The sequence below is a fragment of the Clavelina lepadiformis genome, chromosome 1, assembly GCF_947623445.1.
Source record: "Clavelina lepadiformis chromosome 1, kaClaLepa1.1, whole genome shotgun sequence".
Taxonomy (NCBI): domain Eukaryota; kingdom Metazoa; phylum Chordata; class Ascidiacea; order Aplousobranchia; family Clavelinidae; genus Clavelina; species Clavelina lepadiformis.
The window spans coordinates 26,769,692-26,791,601 of record NC_135240.1 but is presented as its reverse complement, the minus strand read 5'-3'; the positions used below and the strand labels follow the sequence as shown (position 1 = coordinate 26,791,601).

The 21,910-nt window shown below is 37.1% G+C and overlaps 1 protein-coding gene across 1 annotated transcript; it reads left to right on the top strand.

The window, feature by feature from the left end:
* Positions 1-13,938: 13,938 nt before the first annotated feature.
* On the top strand, positions 13,939-17,050 carry LOC143458789 (uncharacterized). The gene has a single exon (XM_076955662.1). The coding sequence runs from the start codon at positions 14,043-14,045 to the stop codon at positions 16,389-16,391; it is 2,349 nt and encodes a 782-aa protein (XP_076811777.1). The 5' UTR covers positions 13,939-14,042; the 3' UTR covers positions 16,392-17,050.
* The last annotated feature ends 4,860 nt before the right edge of the window (positions 17,051-21,910 follow it).

The window sequence follows — 21,910 nt, the reverse complement described above, 5'->3', positions numbered from 1 at the left end:
ACACTGAATAAATAGTCATGTGTATGAAATAATTACCTACAAAGTACCCGGAAGAAAAGTATCAAAGTATCAAATTAAGGTGATGAAAATAGGTTGATATTAATTTTCTTCAAGATGCGTCGAGACACAATAACGCAATCTGAGAACGTGAACCTGAGTTTAATCTCTACCGAGCTCTAGCGGTAACAAAATATTAACATGTTTTTTCTTTCATGGATCGAGAGACATTTTCGCGTTTGGCAAACAACAGTAACCATTACAGTGCAATGAGCAATTGACAACTTCTATCTCGATGTACGCTTACTGTTGTCATTAAGCAAATAATAAACTTTATTTTACGGGTGCGGTTTATTTACTTTTCGTCGTGTTACTTATTAATTTTGACGTAAGTAACCAATTGTACCTTGATTATGTCGTACAAAGCGATGGCGCTGATACGCTGTGAGTGAAAGTTTGTTGAGTTATGCAGTTTTTGTGGAAGCTTATACCATTGCAAAACTTATTCTGTAAAATAAGCTTTTCACTTACAAGTAGGCCTGACTGAAAGCAATAATTTACAGTACATATAGAACTATAAACATTACTGTTTGTTATAGCCCTATAACCAGGGTTGCGATACCGTACTTATTTCTAAGAATTGTCCTTATTTTGAAGGTCTGTGTCTTAGAGCATATTTTTGTCCTTATTTGTAAGAAACGTCCTTATTTTTGTCTTATTCTTAGGGCAGAGGCTCCTATTTTGGGCATTTCGACAGCTTTAGGATACCATTTTGTACCAAAGAGATAGAAAAATTAAGAACATGAAAATAGTGTCTCGTTTTTTAGAAACATTGATTGCCTTCTCCTGTTGTGCAATGTCTAAGGTAGTATTCTTCTTTTGTTTCCTGTTCGTCCTTAATTTTGAGTCCAGACCGATGGCAAGCCCGGTTATAGATCTCACTGTAAACTATCTACGTCATGTGTGTCCAAACAACAACGCGCGATCCAATTATTGAACCAACCACACAAATGCAAATAGTATCTCGTTTTTTCATTTTTGGAACATTAATTGCCCTTTTCCTGTTGCACTGTTTAAGGTAGTATTCTGCTTTCTTTTCCTAGTTGTCCTTATTTTTGAGTATGAACCGATGCAAACAAAGGTACAGGCGCCCTTGTTTGGTCAGTTCCTATATTTCTCATTTATGGTTTGAAGCTGGTGGACATGAATTCGTGCCTTGTAGTGTTTTTTCCATCGGCTCAGTTGCATTATGATTTTCTTTCTTGTTGTGTGCAAGAGTAAGAAATCTAAATCGTTAAAGACAAAGTAGAATTTTTATATAAAGTCTGTTTTCGTCCCAAAAAACTGTAAAAGACTGTAGTTTGTTTCCGTAACATTGAGAATGAAAAATTTAAATTATATACAAATGAGTTTTTGATAAAAGCTATTGCAAATTTTACAGACACGTTGCAAAAAGTGTTGCATGTTGAGCTGCTAAACCTATTGTTTAAAAGAGCTTAACCTGATTAAAAAGTTTCATTGTAAATATGGCAAAAGAGATAAGTGGACTCAATGAAGATAGCTTTCTTCAAACCGAGTTAAAATTAGCTCAAGATCTAAAGCAGTGTTGTGATGCAGAAGGAAAAGAAAGCAATCCCTTCATGTCTGCACCAATTCTCAATGAGATCGGTTTAATTTATAGAAAACGAAGTCCGGACAAGTTAAGTTTGATCAGAAGCGCAGTTCTCTTAAACGCAGCCGTTGCTAGGCAACCATCCAATGCTAAATTCCAAACCGATGTCAAAGAAATTTGTTCGCATGCGCTTGAAGTGGCCGGTGCTCACGATCAAAAAGCTGATTTGGTTGAATTTTCAAAACAAGTTGAAATTCAGATCCAGGAAATGAGAAATGGAGCGAAAGAAAAATTGGGTTTGCTTGCAGAGATACCTTATGAGATACCAGACGATGAATTCAAAAAACTCGCTGAACAGAAGATCAAAATCGTAGAAGGACTTCAGAATATGATAACAGAGAAATATAAAAGTATCATGGAATATGTTTCTTCTGAATGTCAGAATATCATGGGTACACCTCCATGTCGGTTTAACGTCACAGGAATGGGTTCTCTGGCCAGAGGAGAAATCACACCTTATTCTGATTTTGAGCATATTATCTTGCTTGAAGAAGGAATTCAGCATAAATCAGATTACGAGAAAATACTGGAGTATTTTAGGTGGTTTTCAGTCATCTTCCATTTCATCATTATCAACCTACAAGAGACAATTGTTCCAAGTGTCACCATACCGAGCTTAAACAATTCTAATAACCCAGAACACAACTGGTTTTACGATTATTTCACAAAACGTGGTGTTTCTTTCGACGGTTTGATATTTCATGCGTGTAAATTCCCTCTTGGCAGGACCGAAAAAACTCAAAAAAAACCTTGGACAACAGAGCTGATCAAGCCAGTCAGCGAAATGCTACAATACCTTGATTTCAAAGTAGCTTTGAAAAATGGCTACCAACTAAATGAGGTACTTAAAGAAACTTGTTTTGTATTTGGAGACAGAAAATTATACGACGACTTTGAACATGGCCGGTTTGAGGTTCAAAACACTGATTTTGTCTTGCATGAGTTTCAAAGAACGAAACAACTTGAAGATGACCTGGATAATTTTCGCATGAGCAAACTTTTTTCTCTATTAGATGCTAGCTACTGCAATATAAAGCGAGTCGTATATCGCAGCGTCAGTTTGTTTATTTCTGCTCTTGGCCATCTCTACTCTATAAAGTTTTCTTCTTCGTTCAACCTTGTCAGACAGCTCCAAAAAGAAGGTAGAATTAACGGGGAAACCGCAAGTGGGTTGCTTTTCGCTTTGGCTGTTGCTTGTGAGGTTCGACTTAAGGTGTACATGGCAAAGGGACGTCAAGACGATTGGTTGGATAAAGGTGAAACTTTTCGCGACTGGGTATCTGATATAAGGATGCAGGTTATAAAGATTGTTGGCGAGAGGAGTATGGTTGAGTGCATAAACGTGGCTAATCAACTGCAGATGTTCTTAAGGATGCTAAAAAGTAATCAATGCCAGTTACTAGATACAAAACTGATAATAGATTCTTCGTTTTATTCAAAATTGCAAGCGATTAGTTTGCTTGGTTGCAATGATCGCGTTATAGAAGAATGGAATGACAGACACAGAAAACAACTGTGTGTCGATGATTATTTAGAGCCATCTGCATTTTACAGTGTTGGAATCTCGTACATTTTATCGGGAAAGTTTCAAGAAGCTCTTCAAATAATTATGTGTTTCGAAAACCATCCGTTCCAATTAAACCGTGATCTTAACCTTGGAGTTATGCTTCAAAAAGCAATATGTTTGCATAATCTTGGTAAATTCAAGGAAGCTGTCGAACAAACAAACAGAACAAGACGTAAGATTGCATCAACGGACTTTGATGATTTTTTCTTTAAAAAATCGTTGAATCATAAATCAATGTTGAATCTTATTGCTGGTATGGCCAAATACGAATTAGGATTGTTCCATGAAGCTCTCACAGAATTCCGAGATTATTTGAAATGTCCCTTCGATAAAACCAAACCACAAAACCACCTGCAATTTGTAGATTGTCTTACTTACGTTGGAATGTGCTTGATGGAACTGGGTAAACTGGATTCGGCCATGCACAAAGCTAGACAAGCTTTGGAGCTTTCAAAACAAATAAAATGCTTATCTATTTTAAAGAGTTATATCTTGTTAAGTGACTGCTACTTTCGGAAAGAAAAATATAAGGGATCGTTAGAATATGCTGAAAAAGCACTTGGCGGTGTAAATGAAATAAGAGATTCTTGGATCGCTAAATATTTTGAAATTGAAGAAATAAAAGCTCGCATTAAAGCGTGCAAAGAAAAACTTGGATACGATGATACTGCTTGTGCTTGATCGAAAAAGTTCATTTTTGTGTAAGCATGATTTATAAGTTTACAATGATATGTTTTGTAGAAATGTCAACATCTTTTTATTTTATGGGTGCTGATTTTTAACTCCAATACTATAATGTCGTTGTCGTTGTATATGAGCAGCAGTTTTGCCGCCAACGAAAGTAACTTTTCGGGCAACTGGAGCATCCACTAGATTAGAGAGTACTGTATTATCATTTAATACTAATAAAGATACAGTAGGCCTACTACAACACATTTTGCTTATGCGCAACTATCCTTCATACATTGTACTGTAATGGTGACGTTACTATACCTTTTCTTGTTTATGTGTTCTCGTATGCTTTCAGCTTGTAACTTGCTTTTATGGACTTTTATGACGCATTTCTGTACTCGCTTAAAGCTAGTCTAAACTGCACTGGCGCTGTACGTTAAAATGTTTGTGTTTTACGGTAGATCATTCATGTTTCGTTAATAGAGATCGTTATGTAATGATATAATTTTAACAGGTGTTTTTCTGGATTTTGACGATGATTTTATGATGAATGTTGCACAATTAGAAACGGCTTTTACACCATATCCCAGTTCACTGCAATGCATTATAGTCAAAAGATATTGCGTAATAAAAACTCTTTACTAGGCTGCAAAGATGCTGTATTTTTTACAAGTATAAGTTATAGACTTGTAAGTTTATAAGTTATAGTTAGAGACTCCTGAATATTGACATAAATGAAAAGTATTAGATTTTTTTTGCTACAAAAACTTTAATCGTCATAATTGATCAATGTTGTCTGTAGTTACACAGACAATATATATCTAAGTAGAACAATATATCTAAAATTTACAAGCAATATTTTTGCGCTGTTGTTGTAAGCCCTTTAAGGACATGGATTGCGATAACGTTTTTAATGCAACCTAAAGCTTACCGAGACCCCTATAAAAAGTCTAAAGGATGTTCTTTTTTTGTATCCGATGGATGACCTATGACCTAGGCTACCGTCTACCTTCGAGCGCAAGCCTCGGTTCGCATTTATTTTATACGATTCATAATTTAAGAATGCTTACAATCAAGTTGATACGGCATCGAAAAAGACTTCTTAAAATAAAAGAAATTAATAAACTCTTCAGGCGCTAATGGACAAATCAGCATGAGAAAAAGTCATTCTCTTTGAAGCATTTACGTCCGTTTAGCGACGGAAGAGGCCATATATGTCCATTGTAATGAGTGATTTCTTACACTTCTAGTTTGTAGAGTCGGCGATTATGGTACACTCGGGATCAGAAACAACTTGTTTTCAGCTGTTTAAATACTTTGAATATAGGTATTTGCTCGTATATATCTTATAAGAAATAATAGTACGTCTGAAGTTGTTTATCCGTTTTTTTTGCGAAACTGATTTTCAAGTTATAATAACAGAGATACCTAAACCTAACGTTTATCAGCTTTTTAGTATAAACTTAAACCTTAGTTTAACCCCAATCAATTAAAGCCAAATTTTTACGTATCCTTTCTTCCAAACTAACTGCTAGTATCTTTAGCAGCCGCCCACCTTGCAACATATTCATGTCTGGTGACCTCATTCGCACTCATTAAACGTTTAAATGGCAATAAATGTCCGCTTCAAAGCTGCTGAAATTTTACTGTTTATGATGAAACAATTCTTATTTATTTCTTTACTGACTCGCTGAATGACCAAATGCCAACCAAGTCTGGTATTGCCCAGCGAACAGCATTCACAACAACGAAAACTAATGACTAATATCTCTAAAGTGTGACATCACAATTACTGTAACCATCGGTCAAATCACTGAATGGCTACAACAACCAAAGAAAAGATTCGGTTCAATTAAGTTAACCACGCCTTACCGGTCGGTAATTACAGCGGTTTCATCTATAGTGACGTAGGGGCCATACTTTCGCTTATGCACTGGTGCACGTATTCCGCCAATCACGTGGATGAAAAAACCTTAATCAACAGAGCATAACGAAAACGTGGCTACAACGTCATTAACAAAAACGCGATACTTTGACCCGAAGCTACCAACCAAATACTAGACAAAGTCATCACTAAATATACAGTCGTCAGTCGCATATTACCAAGTATATGTTGGCACTGTAGCTATACAGTAGCTTGGTTAGTTGGCAAAGCTGTGCTATTGACGTGTCGAAGACGATCCAGTCGTAAAATGAAACCGGTTCGATTCGTTTCGCTGCGCTTGTTACAACTTACCGTAACAGATGGTTCTTATCAAAACGTGGCGCATATGTTTGTAACGCCAACGAATTTTTCGGCGCAAATCATGCACTATTAATTACACCTGATGTTCATGTCTCGTGCTTGAAGCGTAGTGTTTGAAATATTCATTACCAACGAAAAAGCAATTTGCTCCGCATATTTGCTCTCCGGGAACACGTTTTACCTCTCACGTGATCCCTACAGGCAAATGTTTCCTGAACACTGTTGATTGACGTAAAATGACGTCATCTTTCATTCGCCGGCTATTTCTTAATATTGTCAATTGCATGTCTGATAAAATAAAGTATGTTAATAACACAGTCATTTATTTCTCTGAGTGGTGAAACGGTTCCACCTAATTGAACTCTTACTTATGTCGTCACAAAGCAAACCTTTAAACTTTGAGAATCAGTCCACTTAAGCCGATTTCAAGACTAGATTTCCAAATGTAATCCCACTTGGGAAGCGCTGGCAACCGAGATGTTTATTTTTGTTAACCGGTGAGCCACTCGACAGAACACTTGAACCGTTTCAAGTCTCTTGTAAAACTGACTTAAGACGTTCCCGCTAATTATTGCTTGCAAATTGACTTGTCAGATATTCAAATTTATAGCCAGCTTTTCACTCTGCAGCAATGGACTTGGCACTGCAACTGCGGCTTTCAAAGAATGCCACAAGCAATGGAAAACCTAGATATGGTCTCGGTGTTTGCGTGCCTTGCGAGGCTGATTCTTATCAACACGACTAAGCGCTTTCTTAGCGAGTTCTATTGCTTCAGTATTAGTTCTGTAGGCTTATGGCCAGTAATTTCCTCTTTAAAATCGTTCTTATTGTTTTTCTTAGGCTCATGACGATGGGATAAAGAAGCAACATAAAATACAATACATATAAAAAGTATGCTTCATCTGTATGAACGAGCATGGTTTGCGAAGAAGCCTGAAGCTATTCTGCCAATTCGTCGCTATCAAGAAAAATAATTCTTTATCAATATTTTTCTGGAGCGGAGGAAAGAATTTGATCGATTTTTATCGATGACATTTCAACAGCAAATATTAGATTTTAATGTGGTTCTTTGACAGCTACAAACCGTTGTATAAATATCGACACATTAAACACACATTGGAAAATGTTTTATAAGCAATACTGGAGACTGAAATTACATAATATATACGACATTTCACATAACACTTCTGTTGCGTATTTTCAGTTGCTAACAATCACCATGGAATGAAATAAACATCACTTCAAGTTTGTAACGTTGTGTTATGTATATCAATAACAAAAAAGCTAAATAAATAGTGATGTGTATGAAATAATTACCTATAAAGTACCTGAAAGAAATGTATCAAAGTATCAAATTAAGGTGATGAAAATATTAATTGATATTAATTTTCTTCAAGATGTGTAGACACACAATGACGCAATGTGAGAACTTGAACCTGGGTTTAATCTCTACCGGTCTTTAGCGGTAACAAAATATTAACATGTTTTTTCTTTTATGGATCGAGAGACAGTTTCGCGTTTGGCAAACAACAGTAACCATTTCACTGCAATGAGCAATTGACAAGTTCTATCTCGCTGTACGATTACTGTTGTCATTAAGCAAACAATAAACTTTATTTTACGGGTGCGGTTTATTTACTATTCATCGTGTAATTATTTATTTTGACGTATGTAACCAATTGTACCTTGATTATGTCGTACAAAGCTATGGCGCTGATACGCTGTGAGTGAAGGTTTGCTGAGTTATGCAGTTTTTGTGAAAGATTATACCATTGCAAAACTTATTCTGTAAAATGGGCTTTTCAGTTACAAGTAGGCCTAACTGAACGCAATAATTTACGGTAAAAATAGACATATAACATTACTGTTTGTTATAGCCCTATAACCAGGGTTGCGATACCGTACTTATTTCTGAGATTTGTTTTTATTTTGGAGGTCTGTGTCTTAGAGCATATTTTTGTTCTTATTTTTTAGAAAGAGGCTCCTATTTTGGGCATTTTGACACCTTTAGTATACCATTTTTTACCAAAGAGACACCAAAATTAAGAACAGGCAAATAGTGTCTCGTTTTTTAGAAACTTTGATTGCCTTCTCCTGTTGTGCACTGTTTAAGATAGTATTCTTCTTTTGTTTCCTGTTCGTCCTTATTTTTGAGTCCAAACCGATGGCAACCATGCCTATAACAAACAAAGGTACAGGCGCGCTTGTTTCGAAATCAGCTCGAATCTTGGTCAGTTCCTATTTCTCATATGTGGTTTGGGGTTAGTGGACATGAATTCGTGCCTTGTAGTGTTTTTTCCGTCGGTTCAGCTAAATTAATGATTTTCTTTCTTGTTGTGTACAAGAGTTAGAAATCAAAATCGTTAAAGACAAAGTAGAATTTGTATATAAAGTCTGTTTTCGTGCAAAAACACTGTAAACGAGTAGTAGTTTGTAGTTTGTTTCCTTAATATTGTGAATCAAAAATTTAAATTATATACAAATGAGTTTTTGATAAAAGTTATGGCATATTTTACAGACACGTTGCAAAAAGTATTGCATGTTGAGCTGCTAAACCTACTGTTTAAAAGAGCTTATAGCCCGATTAAAAACTGTCATTGCAAGCATGGCAAAAAAGATAGGTGGACTCAAAGAAGATGGTTTTCTTCAAACCGAGTTAAAATTAGCCCAAGACCTAAAGCAGTGTTGTGATGCAGAAGGAAAAGAAATCAATCCCTTCATGTCCGCGACAATTCTCAATGCGATCGGTTTGATTTATAGAAAGCGAAGTCCGGACAAGTTAAGTTTGATCAGAAGCGCAGTTCTCTTAAACGCAGCCGTTGCTAGGCAACCATCCAATGCTAAATTCCAAACCGATGTCAAAGAAATTTGCTCTTATTTGCTTGAAGTCGCTGGTGCTCAAAAAGCTGATTTGGTCGAATTTTCAAAAAAAGTTGAAATTCAGATCCAGGAAATGAGAAATGGAGCGAAAGAAAAATTGGGTTTGCTTGCAGAGATACCTTATGAGATACCAGACAATGAATTCAAAAAACTCGCTGAACAGAAGATCAAAATCATAGAAGAACTTCAGAATATGATAACAGAGAAATATAAAAGTATCATGGAATATGTTTCTTCTGAATGTCAGAATATCATGGATACACCTCCATGTCGGTTTAACGTCACTGGAATGGGTTCTTTGGCCAGAGGAGAAATCACACCTTATTCGGATTTTGAGCATATTATCTTGCTTGAAGAGGGAGTTCAGCATAAATCAGATTACGAGAAAATGCTGGAATATTTTAGGTGGTTTTCGGTCATCTTCCATTTCATTATTATCAACCTGCAAGAGACAATTGTTCCAAGTGTCGCCATACCAAGTTTAAACAATTCTACTAACCCAGAACACAACTGGTTTTACGATTTCTACACCACGCGTGGTGTTTCATTTGATGGCTTTCTGGTCCATGCGTGTAAATTCCCTCTTGGCAGGACCCAAAAAACTAATAAAAAACCTTGGACAACCGAGCTGATCAAGCCATTAAGTTAAATGCTACAATACCTTGATTTCGAAGTAGCTTTAAAAAATGGCTACCACCTCAATGAGGTGCTTAAAGAAACTTGTTTTGTGTTTGGGAACAAAAGAGTATACAGTGAATTTTTGCAAGGCCGTTGCAAAGTTCAAAATAACGACATTGAGGCTCACCAGAGGCAGAGAATGAAACAACTTGAAGAAGATCTCGATAATTTTAATGTGATGAAGATGAATAACTTGTCCAGTGCCAGCTCTTGTAATATAAAACGAATGGTATATCGCAGCATCAGTTTGTTTATCTCAACTCTTGGTCATCTGTACGCAGTGGCTACCTGTTCCACTTTCAAAACTATCAAACAACTCAGAAAAAGAGGAGCAATTAAGGATGAATTTGCGCGTGGATTGCTCTTTGCGTTGGCTGTTGCTTGTGAAGTTCGACTTAAGGTTTACATGGCAAAGAGACGTCAAGATGATATCGTGGATAAAGGTGAAACTTTGCGTGAATGGGTTCCTGACATGAGAACTCAGGTTGTGACGGTTGTTGGCGAAAGGAGTATGGTCGAGTGCTTAACGACAGCTTATATATTGCAAATGTTTTTGAGAGATATGGAATCAAGTCGAGACTTCTCGCAAGATAGGCAACTGACATTAGTTTCTTCGTTTTACATAAAACCGATTGTGCTCAGTACGCTTAACTTGCATAATCGCGTAATAGAGGAATGGTTAAAATGCAAAAAACAGTCCTATCCCAATGAATATTTAGAGGCATTTGCTTGTTTTCGTGCCGGGGATGCGTTTTCTCAGTTGGAGAAATTTGAAGAAGCGCTCGAAGTATGGAATAGTTTGGAAAATCAGCTCCAACATAATCCGTTTCTTAATGCTCGATATCTAAGGCAAAAATCCTACTGTTTGTTTAATCTCCGGAAATGGAAAGAAGTTATCGAACATACAAACAAAGCTAAACTTGAGATTGCTTCATGGAACATCCTTAATTATGATTTCAAACAAGCACTGTATTCTACAGCTGGTGCAGCCAAGCACAGATCAGGTTTGTTCCAAGAAGCTCTCAGTGAATTCCGGGACTTTTTTAAATGTCCCCTGGATAAAACTCTACCAAGAAATCGTCAAAACATCGCAATTTCTCTCGTTTACGTTGGACGCTGTTTGTTGGAACTGGGCAAAGCGGATTCAGCAATACACAAAGGAAGGGAAGTTCTGGAACTTTCAAAACAAATGAAATCCATAACGATAATGGATAGTTATCGCTTGTTAAGTCGCTGTTACTTTTCGAAGCAAAAATATAAGAAATCATTGGAATATTGTGAAAAAGAGCTTGAAGGTCTGAATGAAACAATTGATTTGATTAATAATGATCCTCAGGGATTTGTCGATGTTGAACGTCGTATTGAAGAGTGCAAAGAAAAACTTGGATACTACGATGCTTAAGCTTGGTTTGAATATTTATCCTAGTGGAAATATCATTGTTGCATTTTGTACAGTTGGCAGATTAATTTTGTTTTGTGAACGCTAATCTTTCTACTCCAATATGCCAATGTAGAAAGATTACGTCACACTTGTTCATCTTGTAGAATGTTTTGCCGCAATGGTCTTTCATGCTTATGCTTATACCCATGCGCCGCGCGTAATTAACTGCATAGCACCGATAGCCGTCTTCTTTATCTTAATTAAGCGGTAATTGCGCATTGCAATAAAGTCAGTTTCGTTTTGTCGTGTATCATAGTGTAGCACTGTAGCCTAATGTGGGCTCTACAATGCTGTTCTATGACCGTTGTAATTCGACTCGTGTGTTACGATATTCTTTTAGTGCGCTGTGTGCTCTGAAGGATCGGTCATTTTTCTCCCGATGTTACACGAACTAAGGCAACATATCGTGTCATGCTAATTTCCAAGCTTTCAAAACACATTTGTATCGTTAAAACGAAGAAACTATACGAGTCAAAAGTAGTTGTATTGATTTTTGTATTATGACAAATGTGTTGTTGGGCCACGTACGCATGCACTATGCAGTTAATGTTGTTTAGTGCACATATGCATTTGTTTGATTCGAAGCATTTTGCGAGCTAAAAAGTAAATTGAGTTTGCATAGCCTTCATTAAACGAAAGATCGTCCTGCAACTGGTTTGCCAAATCAGTTGTTAAATTTATGTGAGGTTATCAACCGGTTTAGTACGTTCTAACAATAGTAAATCGTAGGTGACACAGTAGTGTTGTAAGCAGCAAGAAACAAAGTTGAACTTTAAAAGGATGATCTGATTTATCTTCAATTTATGACCGTTGATGGACAGGAAGGTCTATTAATTATTGTTTAAATGGAAGGTTCAAAACAGGTGGTTAAGTAATTTCCTGCGCACTCCTGTTTGTGTTCTATGTTTACTTTCGCTTTGTTTTACATTGTAGTGCATTGTGTTGCCTTATATTACTGCTCAACATTATACACTGTATCAACAAATAAAAAAGGGAAATCAGTTATGTCTGATTGCAAAATAAGTTTGGGCTTTCGTCAGTTGTGAATTGTCGCCGACCACCGAAAACCTCAGGAGTAGTATGATTTTACGTTTTTGCTCGGTTTTTGTTGGGCAGGCAAGTCGTCAGCGACGTCGATTTTGTCGTCGTCGTCGTTGATGGCGCTTCGTATAGTTCGTTAGCTCTCATGGCACAGCTATGCGCAGTCTATTACTATGATTTTTTATCACGACGTTTTTGTAGCTATTCTTTGTCGGGTTCTTTTTTGGTCTTATCTCGGAGAACTACCAGTTCTCTGGGAGATGTAAGCCTCTTCGGTGGCTGTGGCCACTTCCCAGCCGGGCAATTGTCACGACGCTGCTAATGCTGCAATGTTCTTCGGGGATAATGTCTAAAGGTGCTTTTATAGCTGGACTGGTCAGGTGGCAATCACTACCAGGACGATTCGAACGTCCATATTCCAGACTCTCAATATTTCTAGTCGCAGAACTTGATATTGGGTGATCTTTTCTTCGAACTTTTCTGGCATATTTTGGTATATTTCTTGTACCACGATGTCGATTATCGTTGCTTGTCGTAAATCCTTGCATGTAGTTTACTACAATGTCCGATCGTTCGATCCGTACAATTATTTGATTACTATTTTTATTCTAAATTCAAAACTGATAATGTTGCCAAAATGTGTTTGTTGTTGTTCAAGGAACCAAAATCCGTGGCTCCGCCTGACAACGGCACACAATACACACAACGGCACACACAACAACGGTAGACACACACAATCGATTAAGGTTTCAACATTCTTATGTAAGCTATTGTATATGTAATGTAAAGATACCTCGAAGCTTATACAAACACAAAAATTTTTCTTTGTTTCAGCCACTCTGACTTACATAACAAAAGGTTTACAATCTATTTTCTTTGTGACTTGACTGGTGTACTTCGAGTGCACTATGCGCACAAGCTTTTCATGAATTTTTAGCAGCTGTACTGTAATGAAAAGGTTGTCCGAAGTTTCTAAATAGATTTTAAGATTTTCTCGGTGTCCACAGTTTGAAAGTTGTTACTGTATATTGCAGCATTAATTGAATGTATTAAGGTACAGATTGCGTTTAAACAAAGAACAATTTGTTAGTTGACTGGACTTGCAAAATTGTATATTTGAAAGACTCGGCAGATTTTTCGGCTTCTACTTATGGTCGTTTTATGGTATTTTATTTTATGGTTTTTACGTTTTATGGTCGCTGGCGGTCGTTTTATAAAATCATAGGGTACATTGAGTGGTATTTACAGTATACATCAAAATTAAAGTTTAAGAGACGAAAAATAATTGTTAAAAAGAACGTTTAAAAATATGAATAAGCGCAGACAACATACCAGCTGTTTAAAGTTACTTCGTCAAAATGCTCGCTCGGTTTCGATCTGATAACCATTGTCGGCGTTCACTTATTTTGTAAAACAAAGGTACAGGCGTGCCTGTTTCGAAATCAATGCACTGGACAGTTCCTGCTCCTCATTTGTGGTTTGGGATTAGTCGACATAAATTTACTGTAGTGACTTGACTTGGTAGTGTTTTTTTCATCGGCTCAGTTGAAGTGTGATTTTCTTTCTTGTTGTGTACAAGAGTAAGAAATTAGAATCGTTAAAGACAAAGTAGAATTTGTACATAAAGCCGTTTCCGTGCCGAAGACGAGTTTGTTTCCGTGACATTGAGAATTTAAATTTAATTTTTAATTCAATTTAAATTTAATTCAAATTTAAAATTATATCTAAACGAGTTTTTGATAAAAGTTGTGGCATATTTTACAGACACGTTGCAAAAAGTGTTGCATGTTGAGCTGCTAAACCTATTGTTTAAAAGAGCTTAGCCTGATTAAAAAGTGGCATTGCAAGCATGGCAAAAGAGATAGGTGGACTCAAAGAAGATGGCTTTCTTCAAACCGAGCTAAAATTAGCCCAAGATCTAAAGCAGTGTTGTGATGCAGAAGGAAAAGAAATCAATCCCTTCATGTCCGCGCCAATTCTCAATGAAATCGGTTTAATTTATAGAAAGCGAAGTCCGGACAAGTTAAGTTTGATCAGAAGCGCAGTTCTCTTAAATGCAGCCGTTGCTAGGCAACCATCCAATGCTGAATTCCAAAATGATGTCAAGGAAATTTGCTCTTATTTGCTCCAAGTGACCGGTGCTCATAAAACTAAAACTGATTTGGTGAAGATTTCGAAGCAAGTGAAAGTTAAGATCCAGGAAATGAGGAAAGAAACAAAGGAAAAATTGGGTTTGCTTAATGAGATACCTTATGAGATAACGGACGTTCAATTCAATAAACTCGCTGAACAGAAGATCAAAATCGTAGAAGGACTTCAGAATATGATAACAGAGAAATATAAAAGTATCATGGAATATGTTTCTTCTGAATGTAAGAATATCATGGGTACACCTCCGTGTCGATTTAACGTTACAGGAATGGGTTCTCTGGCCAGAGGAGAAATCACACCTTATTCTGATTTTGAGCATATTATCTTGCTGGAAGAGGGAGTTCAGCATAAGTCAGATTACGAGAAAATTTTGGAGTATTTTAGATGGTTTTCAGTCATCTTTCAATTCATCATTATCAACCTGCAAGAGACAATTGTTCCAAGTGTCACCATACCGAGCTTAAACAATTCTACTAACCCAAAACACAACTGGTTTTACGATTTCTACACCACGCGTGGTGTTTCGTTTGATGGCTTGCTGGTCCATGCGTGTAAATTCCCTCTTGGCAGGACCGAAAAAACTAAAAAAAAACCTTGGACAACCGAGCTGATCAAGCCAGTAAGCGAAATGCTACAATACCTTGATTCCGAAGTAGCTTTGAAAAATGGCTACCACCTCAATGAGGTGCTTAAAGAAACTTGCTTTGTGTTTGGGAACAAAAGAGTATACAGTGAATTTGTGCAAGGGCGTTGCAAAGTTCAAGATAATGACAGGGAGGCTCACCAGAGACAAAGGATGAAACAACTTGAAGAAGATCTCGATAATTTTAATGTGATGAAGATCAGTAATCTATCCAGTGCCAGCTCTTGTAATATAAAACGAATGGTATATCGCAGCATCAGTTTGTTTATTTCAACTCTTGGTCATTTGTACGCAGTCACTACCTGTTCAACTTTCAAAACTATCAGACAACTTAGAAAAAGAGAAGCAATTAAGGATGAATTTGCACGTGGATTGCTCTTTGCGTTGGCTGTTGCTTGTGAAATTCGACTTAAGGTTTACATGGCAAAGGGGCGTCAAGAAGATAACTTGAATAAAGGTGAAACTTTGCGTGAATGGGTTCCTGAGATGACGACACAGGTTGTGACGATTGTTGGCGAAAGGAGTATGGTGGAATGCTTAACGACAGCTTTTAAGTTGCAAGCGTTTTTGAGCGATACGGAATCAGGTCAACTATTCTTGCAAGATGCGCAACTTTCGTTTTGCTTAAAACTAATTGTGCTCGGTATACTTAAATTGCATAATCTCGTAACAAAGGAATGGTTAAATTGCAAAAAACAGTTCTGCGCCAATGAAAATTTAGAAGCATTTGCTTGTTTTTATGCTGGGGATGCGTTTTTGCAGTTGAGCAAATTTGAAGAAGCGCTCGAAGTATGGAAGGGTTTAGAAAATCACTTCCACCAAAATCCGTTTCTTAATGCTCAGTTTCTTAGGCAAAAATCCTACTGTTTGTTTAGTCTCGGGAAATGGAAAGAAGTTATCGAACATACAACTAAAGCAAAACTTGAAATTCCTTCATGGGATATCCTTAATTATGATTTACAACAAGCACTGTATTCTGTTGCTGGTGCAGCCAAGCACAGATCAGGTTTGTACCAAGAAGCTCTCAGTGAATTCCGGGACTTTTTGAAATGTCCCTTGGATAAAACCGTTCCAAGTAATCATCAAAACACTGCATTGTCTCTCGTTTACGTTGGTCGCTGTTTGTTGGAACTGGGCAAAGCGGATTCAGCAATACACAAAGGAAGGGAAGCTCTGGAACTTTCAAAGCAAATAAAATCAATAGCGGTAATAGATAGTTATCGCTTGTTAAGTCGCTGTTACCATTCGAAGCAAAAATATAAGAAATCATTGGAATATTGTGAAAATGAGCTTGAAAGTCGGAATGAAACAATTGATTTGACTAATAATGATCCTCAGGGAATTGTCGATGTTAAACGTCGCATTGAAGAGTGCAAAGAAAAACTTGGATACTACGATGCTTAAGCTTGGTTTAAATATTTATCCTAGTGGAAATATCGTTATTGCATTTTGTACAGTTAGTAGATTAATTTTGTTTTGTGAACGCTAATCGTTCTACTCCAATTTGCTAATGAAGAAAGTATACGTCACACTTGTTCATCTTGTATAATGTTTTGCCGCAATGGTCTTTCATGCTTATGCTTATACCCATGCGCCGCGCGTAATTATCTGCATAGCGCCGATAGCAGTCTTGCTTGTCTTAATTAAGCGGTTGCACATTGCAGTAATGTCAGTTTTGTTTCGTCGTGTATCATTGTGTAGCCTAATGTGGGCTATTCAATGCTGTTCTATGACCGTTGTAATTCGACTCGTGTGTTACGATATTCTTTTAGTGCGCTGTCTGCTCTGAAGGATCAGTCATTTTTTTTCGATGCTATGCGAACTAAGGCAACATATCGTGTCCTGCTAATTTCCAAGCATTCGAAACACCTTTATATCGTTAAAACGAAGACACTATACACGTCGAACTTTGTTGCATTGATATTTTATATTGCAGTGTGACAAATGTGTTGTTAGGCTACGTACGCGCTATGCAGTTAATGTTGTTCAGCGCACATATGCATTTGTTTCATTCGAAGCATTTTGGGAGCTTAAGGGTCTGTAGGTCCATCTGAAGCCCTATCTAAAACAATGCAAAGTACAATTTTTCAATTTGAATTTGCTTCTAAACAAGCCCGGTCACCTTGCTGAATTTTTGTATCCGCCGAGATGTAGGTCAAAAGGACTTAATGCGGTATTTTGAGAAAATTCTCGTATCTGGAATTCTCGCACCAAATGCTTCAACTTTTTTCCTTACATTTCTCCAAAAAATCAGCCAAAAAGCCTTAACTTTGAACCAACACAAAACGTTAACCTTAGCCTGAACCTACACTCCGCACACGCCATAACAACAGCAAACCTCCACAGATTAAGGTCACATGCGCACTGGACCGGAACCATTGATACTTTTTCTATAGTGACGTCTTGGATGCGACCTTCGTAACAATCGCCGGGTTGCCGTTTTAAAACTACTGAAAATCGTACTACACCCCCTTAAGCAACACGCAAAATATTTTACGGTTCATCGCAAAACAGGGGGTTTTCGACTAAAAATAACTTGAAAGAAATTTTTAAAACTCGAACTTAATAAGAAGTTCTTTGTCTGTTCACCAGAACCGCTTCGAAGCTGCTGAAATTTTACTGTTTATGATGAAACAATTCTTAGTTATTTCTTTACTGACTTGCTGAATGACCAAATGCTAACCAAGTCCGGTATTGTCCAGCGATCAGCATTCACAGCAACGAAAACTAATGACTCATATCTTTAAAGTGTGACATCACAATTGCCGTAACCATCTGTCGAATCACTGAATGGCTACAACAACCAAAGAAAAGATTCGGTTCAATTAAGTTAACCACGCCTTACCGTTCGGTAATTACAGTGGTTTCATCTATAGTGACGTAGGGGCTATACTTTCGCTTATGCACTGGTGCACGTATTCCGCCAATCACGTGGAAGAAACAACCTTAATCAACAGAGCATAACGAAAACGTGGCTGCAACGTCATTAACAAAAAACGCGATTCTTTGACCCGAAGCCACCAACCAAATACAAGACAAAGTCATCACTCAATACACAGTCAGTCGCATATTACCAAGTATATGTTGGCACTGTATACAGTAGCTTGGTTAGTTGGCAAAGCTGTGCTATTGACGTGTCGAAGACGATCCAGTCGTAAAATGAAACCGGTTCGATTCGTTTCGCTGCGCCTGTTACAACTAATTACCGTAACAGATGGTTCTTATCAAAACGTGGCGCATATGTTTGTAACGCCAACGAATTTGTCGGCGCGAACCACGCACTATTAATTACACCTGATGTTCATGTCTCGTGCTTGAAGCGTAGTGTTTGAAATATTCATTACCAACGAAAAAGCAATTTGCTCCGCATATTTGCTCTCCAGGAACACGTTTTACCTCTCACGTGATCCCTACAGGCAAATGTTTCACTGAACTCTGTTGATTGACTAAAATGACGTCATCTCTGATTTGCCGGGTATTTCTCAATGTAGTCAATCGCATGTCTGATAAAATAAAGTAGGTTAATCACACAGTCATTTATTTCTCTGAGTGGTGAAACGGTTCCACCTAATTGAACTCTTACTTATGTCGTCACAAAGCAAACCTTTAAACTTTGAAAATCAGTAGACTTGAGCCGATTTCAAGTCTAGATTTCTAAATGCAATCCCACTTGGGAAGCGCTGGCAACCGAGATGTTTATTTTTGTTAACCGGTGAGCCACTCGACAGAACACTTGAACCATTTCAAGTCTCTTGTAAAACCGACTTAAGACGTTCCCGCTAATTATTGCTTGCAAATTGACTTGGCAGATATTCAAATTTATAGCCAGCTTTTCAATTTGCAGCAATGGACCTTGCACATATACTGCAACTGCGGTTTTCAAAGAATGCCACAAGCAATGAAGAACCTAGATATGGTCTCGGTGTTTGCGTGCCTTGCGAGGCTGATTCTTATCAACTCGACTAAGCGCTTTCTTTGCGAGTTCTGTTGTTTCGGTATCAACTCTGCAAGCTTATGGCCAGTAATTTCCTCTTTAAAATCGTTCTTAATGTTTTTCTTAGGCTCATGACGATGGGATAAAGAAGCAACATAAAATACAATACATATAAAAATATGCCGCATCTGTATGAACGAGCATGATTTGCGAAGAAGTCTGAAGCTATTCTGCCAATTCGTCGCTGCCAAGAAAAATAATCCTTTATCAATATTTTGCTGGAGCGGAGGAAAGAATTTAATCGATTTTTATCTATGACATTTCAACAGCAAATAATAGATTTTAATGTGGTTCTTTGACAGCTACAAACCGTTTTATAAATATCGACACATTAAACACACATTGGAAAATGTTTTATAAGCAATACTGGATACTGAAATTACGTAATATATACGACATTTCACATAACATTTCTGTTGCGTACTTTCAGTTACTAACAATCACCATGGAATGAAATAAACATCACTTCAAGCGTGTAACGTGGTGTTATATATATCAATAGCAAAATCACCAAATAAATAGCCATGTGTATAAAATAATTACCTATAAAGTACCTGAAAGAAAAGTATCAAAGTATCAAATTAAGGTGATGAAAATACATTGATATTAATTTTCTTCAAGATGCGTCGAGACACAATGACGCAATCTGAGAAGTGAGAACGTGAATCTGGGTTTAATCTCTACCGAGCTCTAGCGGTAACAAAATATTAACATGTTTTGTCATTTATGGATCGAGAGACAGTTTCGCGTTTGGCAAACAACAGTAACCATTACACTGCAATGAGCAATGAGCAATTAACAATTTCTATCTCGCTGTACGATTACTGTTGTCATTAAGCAAACAATAAAATTTCTTTTACGGGTGCAGTTTATTTACTATTCATCGTGTTACTTATTAATTTTGACGTATGTAACCAATTGTACCTTGATTATGTCGTACAAAGCTATAGCGCTGATACGCTGTGAGTGAAGGTTTGTTGAGTTATGCAGTTTTTTTGGAAGCTTATACCATTGCAAAACTTATTTTGTAAAACTGGCTTTTCACTTACAAGTAGGCCTGACTGAAAGCAATAATTTACAGTACATATAGACCTATAACATGACTGTTTGTTATAGGCCTGTAACCAGGGTTGCGATACCGTACTTATTTCTAAGATTTGTCCTTATTTTGAAGGTCTGTGTCTTAGAGCATATTTTTGTCCTTATTTGTAAGAAATGTCCTTATTTTTGTCTTATTTTTAGCGCAGAGGCCCCTATTTTGGGCATTTCGACATCTTTAGTATAGGCCTACCATTTTCTACCAAAGAGATATCAAAATTAAGAACATGCAAATAGTGTCTCGTTTTTTTAGAAACATTGATTGCCTTCTCCTGTTGTGCACTGTTTAAAGTTCTTCTTTCGTTTCCTAGTTGTCCTTATTTTTGAGTCCAGACCGATGGCATCCATGCCTATAACAAACAAATGTACAAACGCGCTTGTTTCGTAATTAGCTCGACTCTTGGTCAGTTCCTATTTCTCATTTATGGTTTGGTGTTAGTGGACATGTTTTCGTGCCTAGTAGTGTTTTTTCCATCGGCTCAGCTAAATTAATGATTTTCTTTCTTGTTGTGTACAGGAGCAAGAAATCAAAATCGTTAAAGACAAAGTAGAATTTTTATATAAAGTCTGTTTTCGTCGCAAAAAACTGTAAAAGACTGTAGTTTGTTTCCGTGCCATTGAGAATCAAAAATTTAAATTATATACAAATCAGTTTTTGATAAAAGTTATTGCATATTTTACAGACACGTTGCAAAAAGTGTTGCATGTTGAGCTGCTAAACCTCTTGTTTAAAAGACCTTATAGCCTGATTAAAAAGTGTCATTGCAAGCATGGCAAAAGAGATAGGTGGACTCAAAGAAGATAGCTTTCTTCAAACCGAGTTAAAATTAGCCCAAGATCTAAAGCAGTGTTGTGATGCAGAAGGAAAAGAAATCAATCCCTTCATGTCCGCGCCAATTCTCAATGAAATCGGTTTAATTTATAGAAAGCGAAGTCCGGACAAGTTAAGTTTGATCAGAAGCGCAGTTCTCTTAAACGCAGCCGTTGCTAGGCAACCATCCAATGCCAAATTCCAAACCGATGTCAAAGAAGTTTGCAATTATTTGCTCCAAGTGGCGGGTGCTCATAAAAATAAAACTGATTTGGAGACGATTTCGAAGCAAGTGAAAGTTAAGATCCAGCAAATGAGGAAAGAAGCAAAGGAAAAATTGGGTGTGCTTACCGAGATACCATATGAGATAACGGATGATCATTTCAAAAAACTTGCTGAAGAGAAGATCAAAATCGTAGAAGGGCTTCAGAATATGATAACAGAGAAATATAAAAGTATCATGGAATATGTTTCTTCTGAATGTCAGAATATCATGGGTACACCTCCGTGTCGGTTTAACGTCACAGGAATGGGTTCTTTGGCCAGAGGAGAAATCACACCTTATTCTGATTTTGAGCATATTATCTTGCTTGAAGAGGGAGTTCAGCATAAATCAGATTACGAGAAAATACTGGAATATTTTAGATGGTTTTCCGTTATCTTCCATTTCATTATTATCAACCTACAAGAGACAATTGTTCCAAGTGTCACCATACCAAGTTTAAACAATTCTAATAATCCAGAACAAAACTGGTTTTACGATTTCTACACCAAGCGTGGTGTTTCGTTTGATGGCTTGCTGGTCCATGCGTGTAAATTCCCGCTTGGCAGGACCGAAAAAACTAACAAAAAGCCTTGGACAACAGAACTGATCAAGCCAGTAAGCGAAATGCTACAATATCTTGATTTCGAAGTAGCTTTGAAAAATGGCTACCACCTAAATGAGGTGCTTAAAGAAACTTGCTTTGTATTTGGAGACAGAAAATTATACGACGACTTTGAACATGGCCGGTTTGAGAT

Coding starts and splice junctions, on each gene's coding strand:
- LOC143458789 (XM_076955662.1), top strand. CDS start 14,043: ATGGCAAAAGAGATAGGTGGACTCAAAGAAGATGGCTTTCTTCAAACC.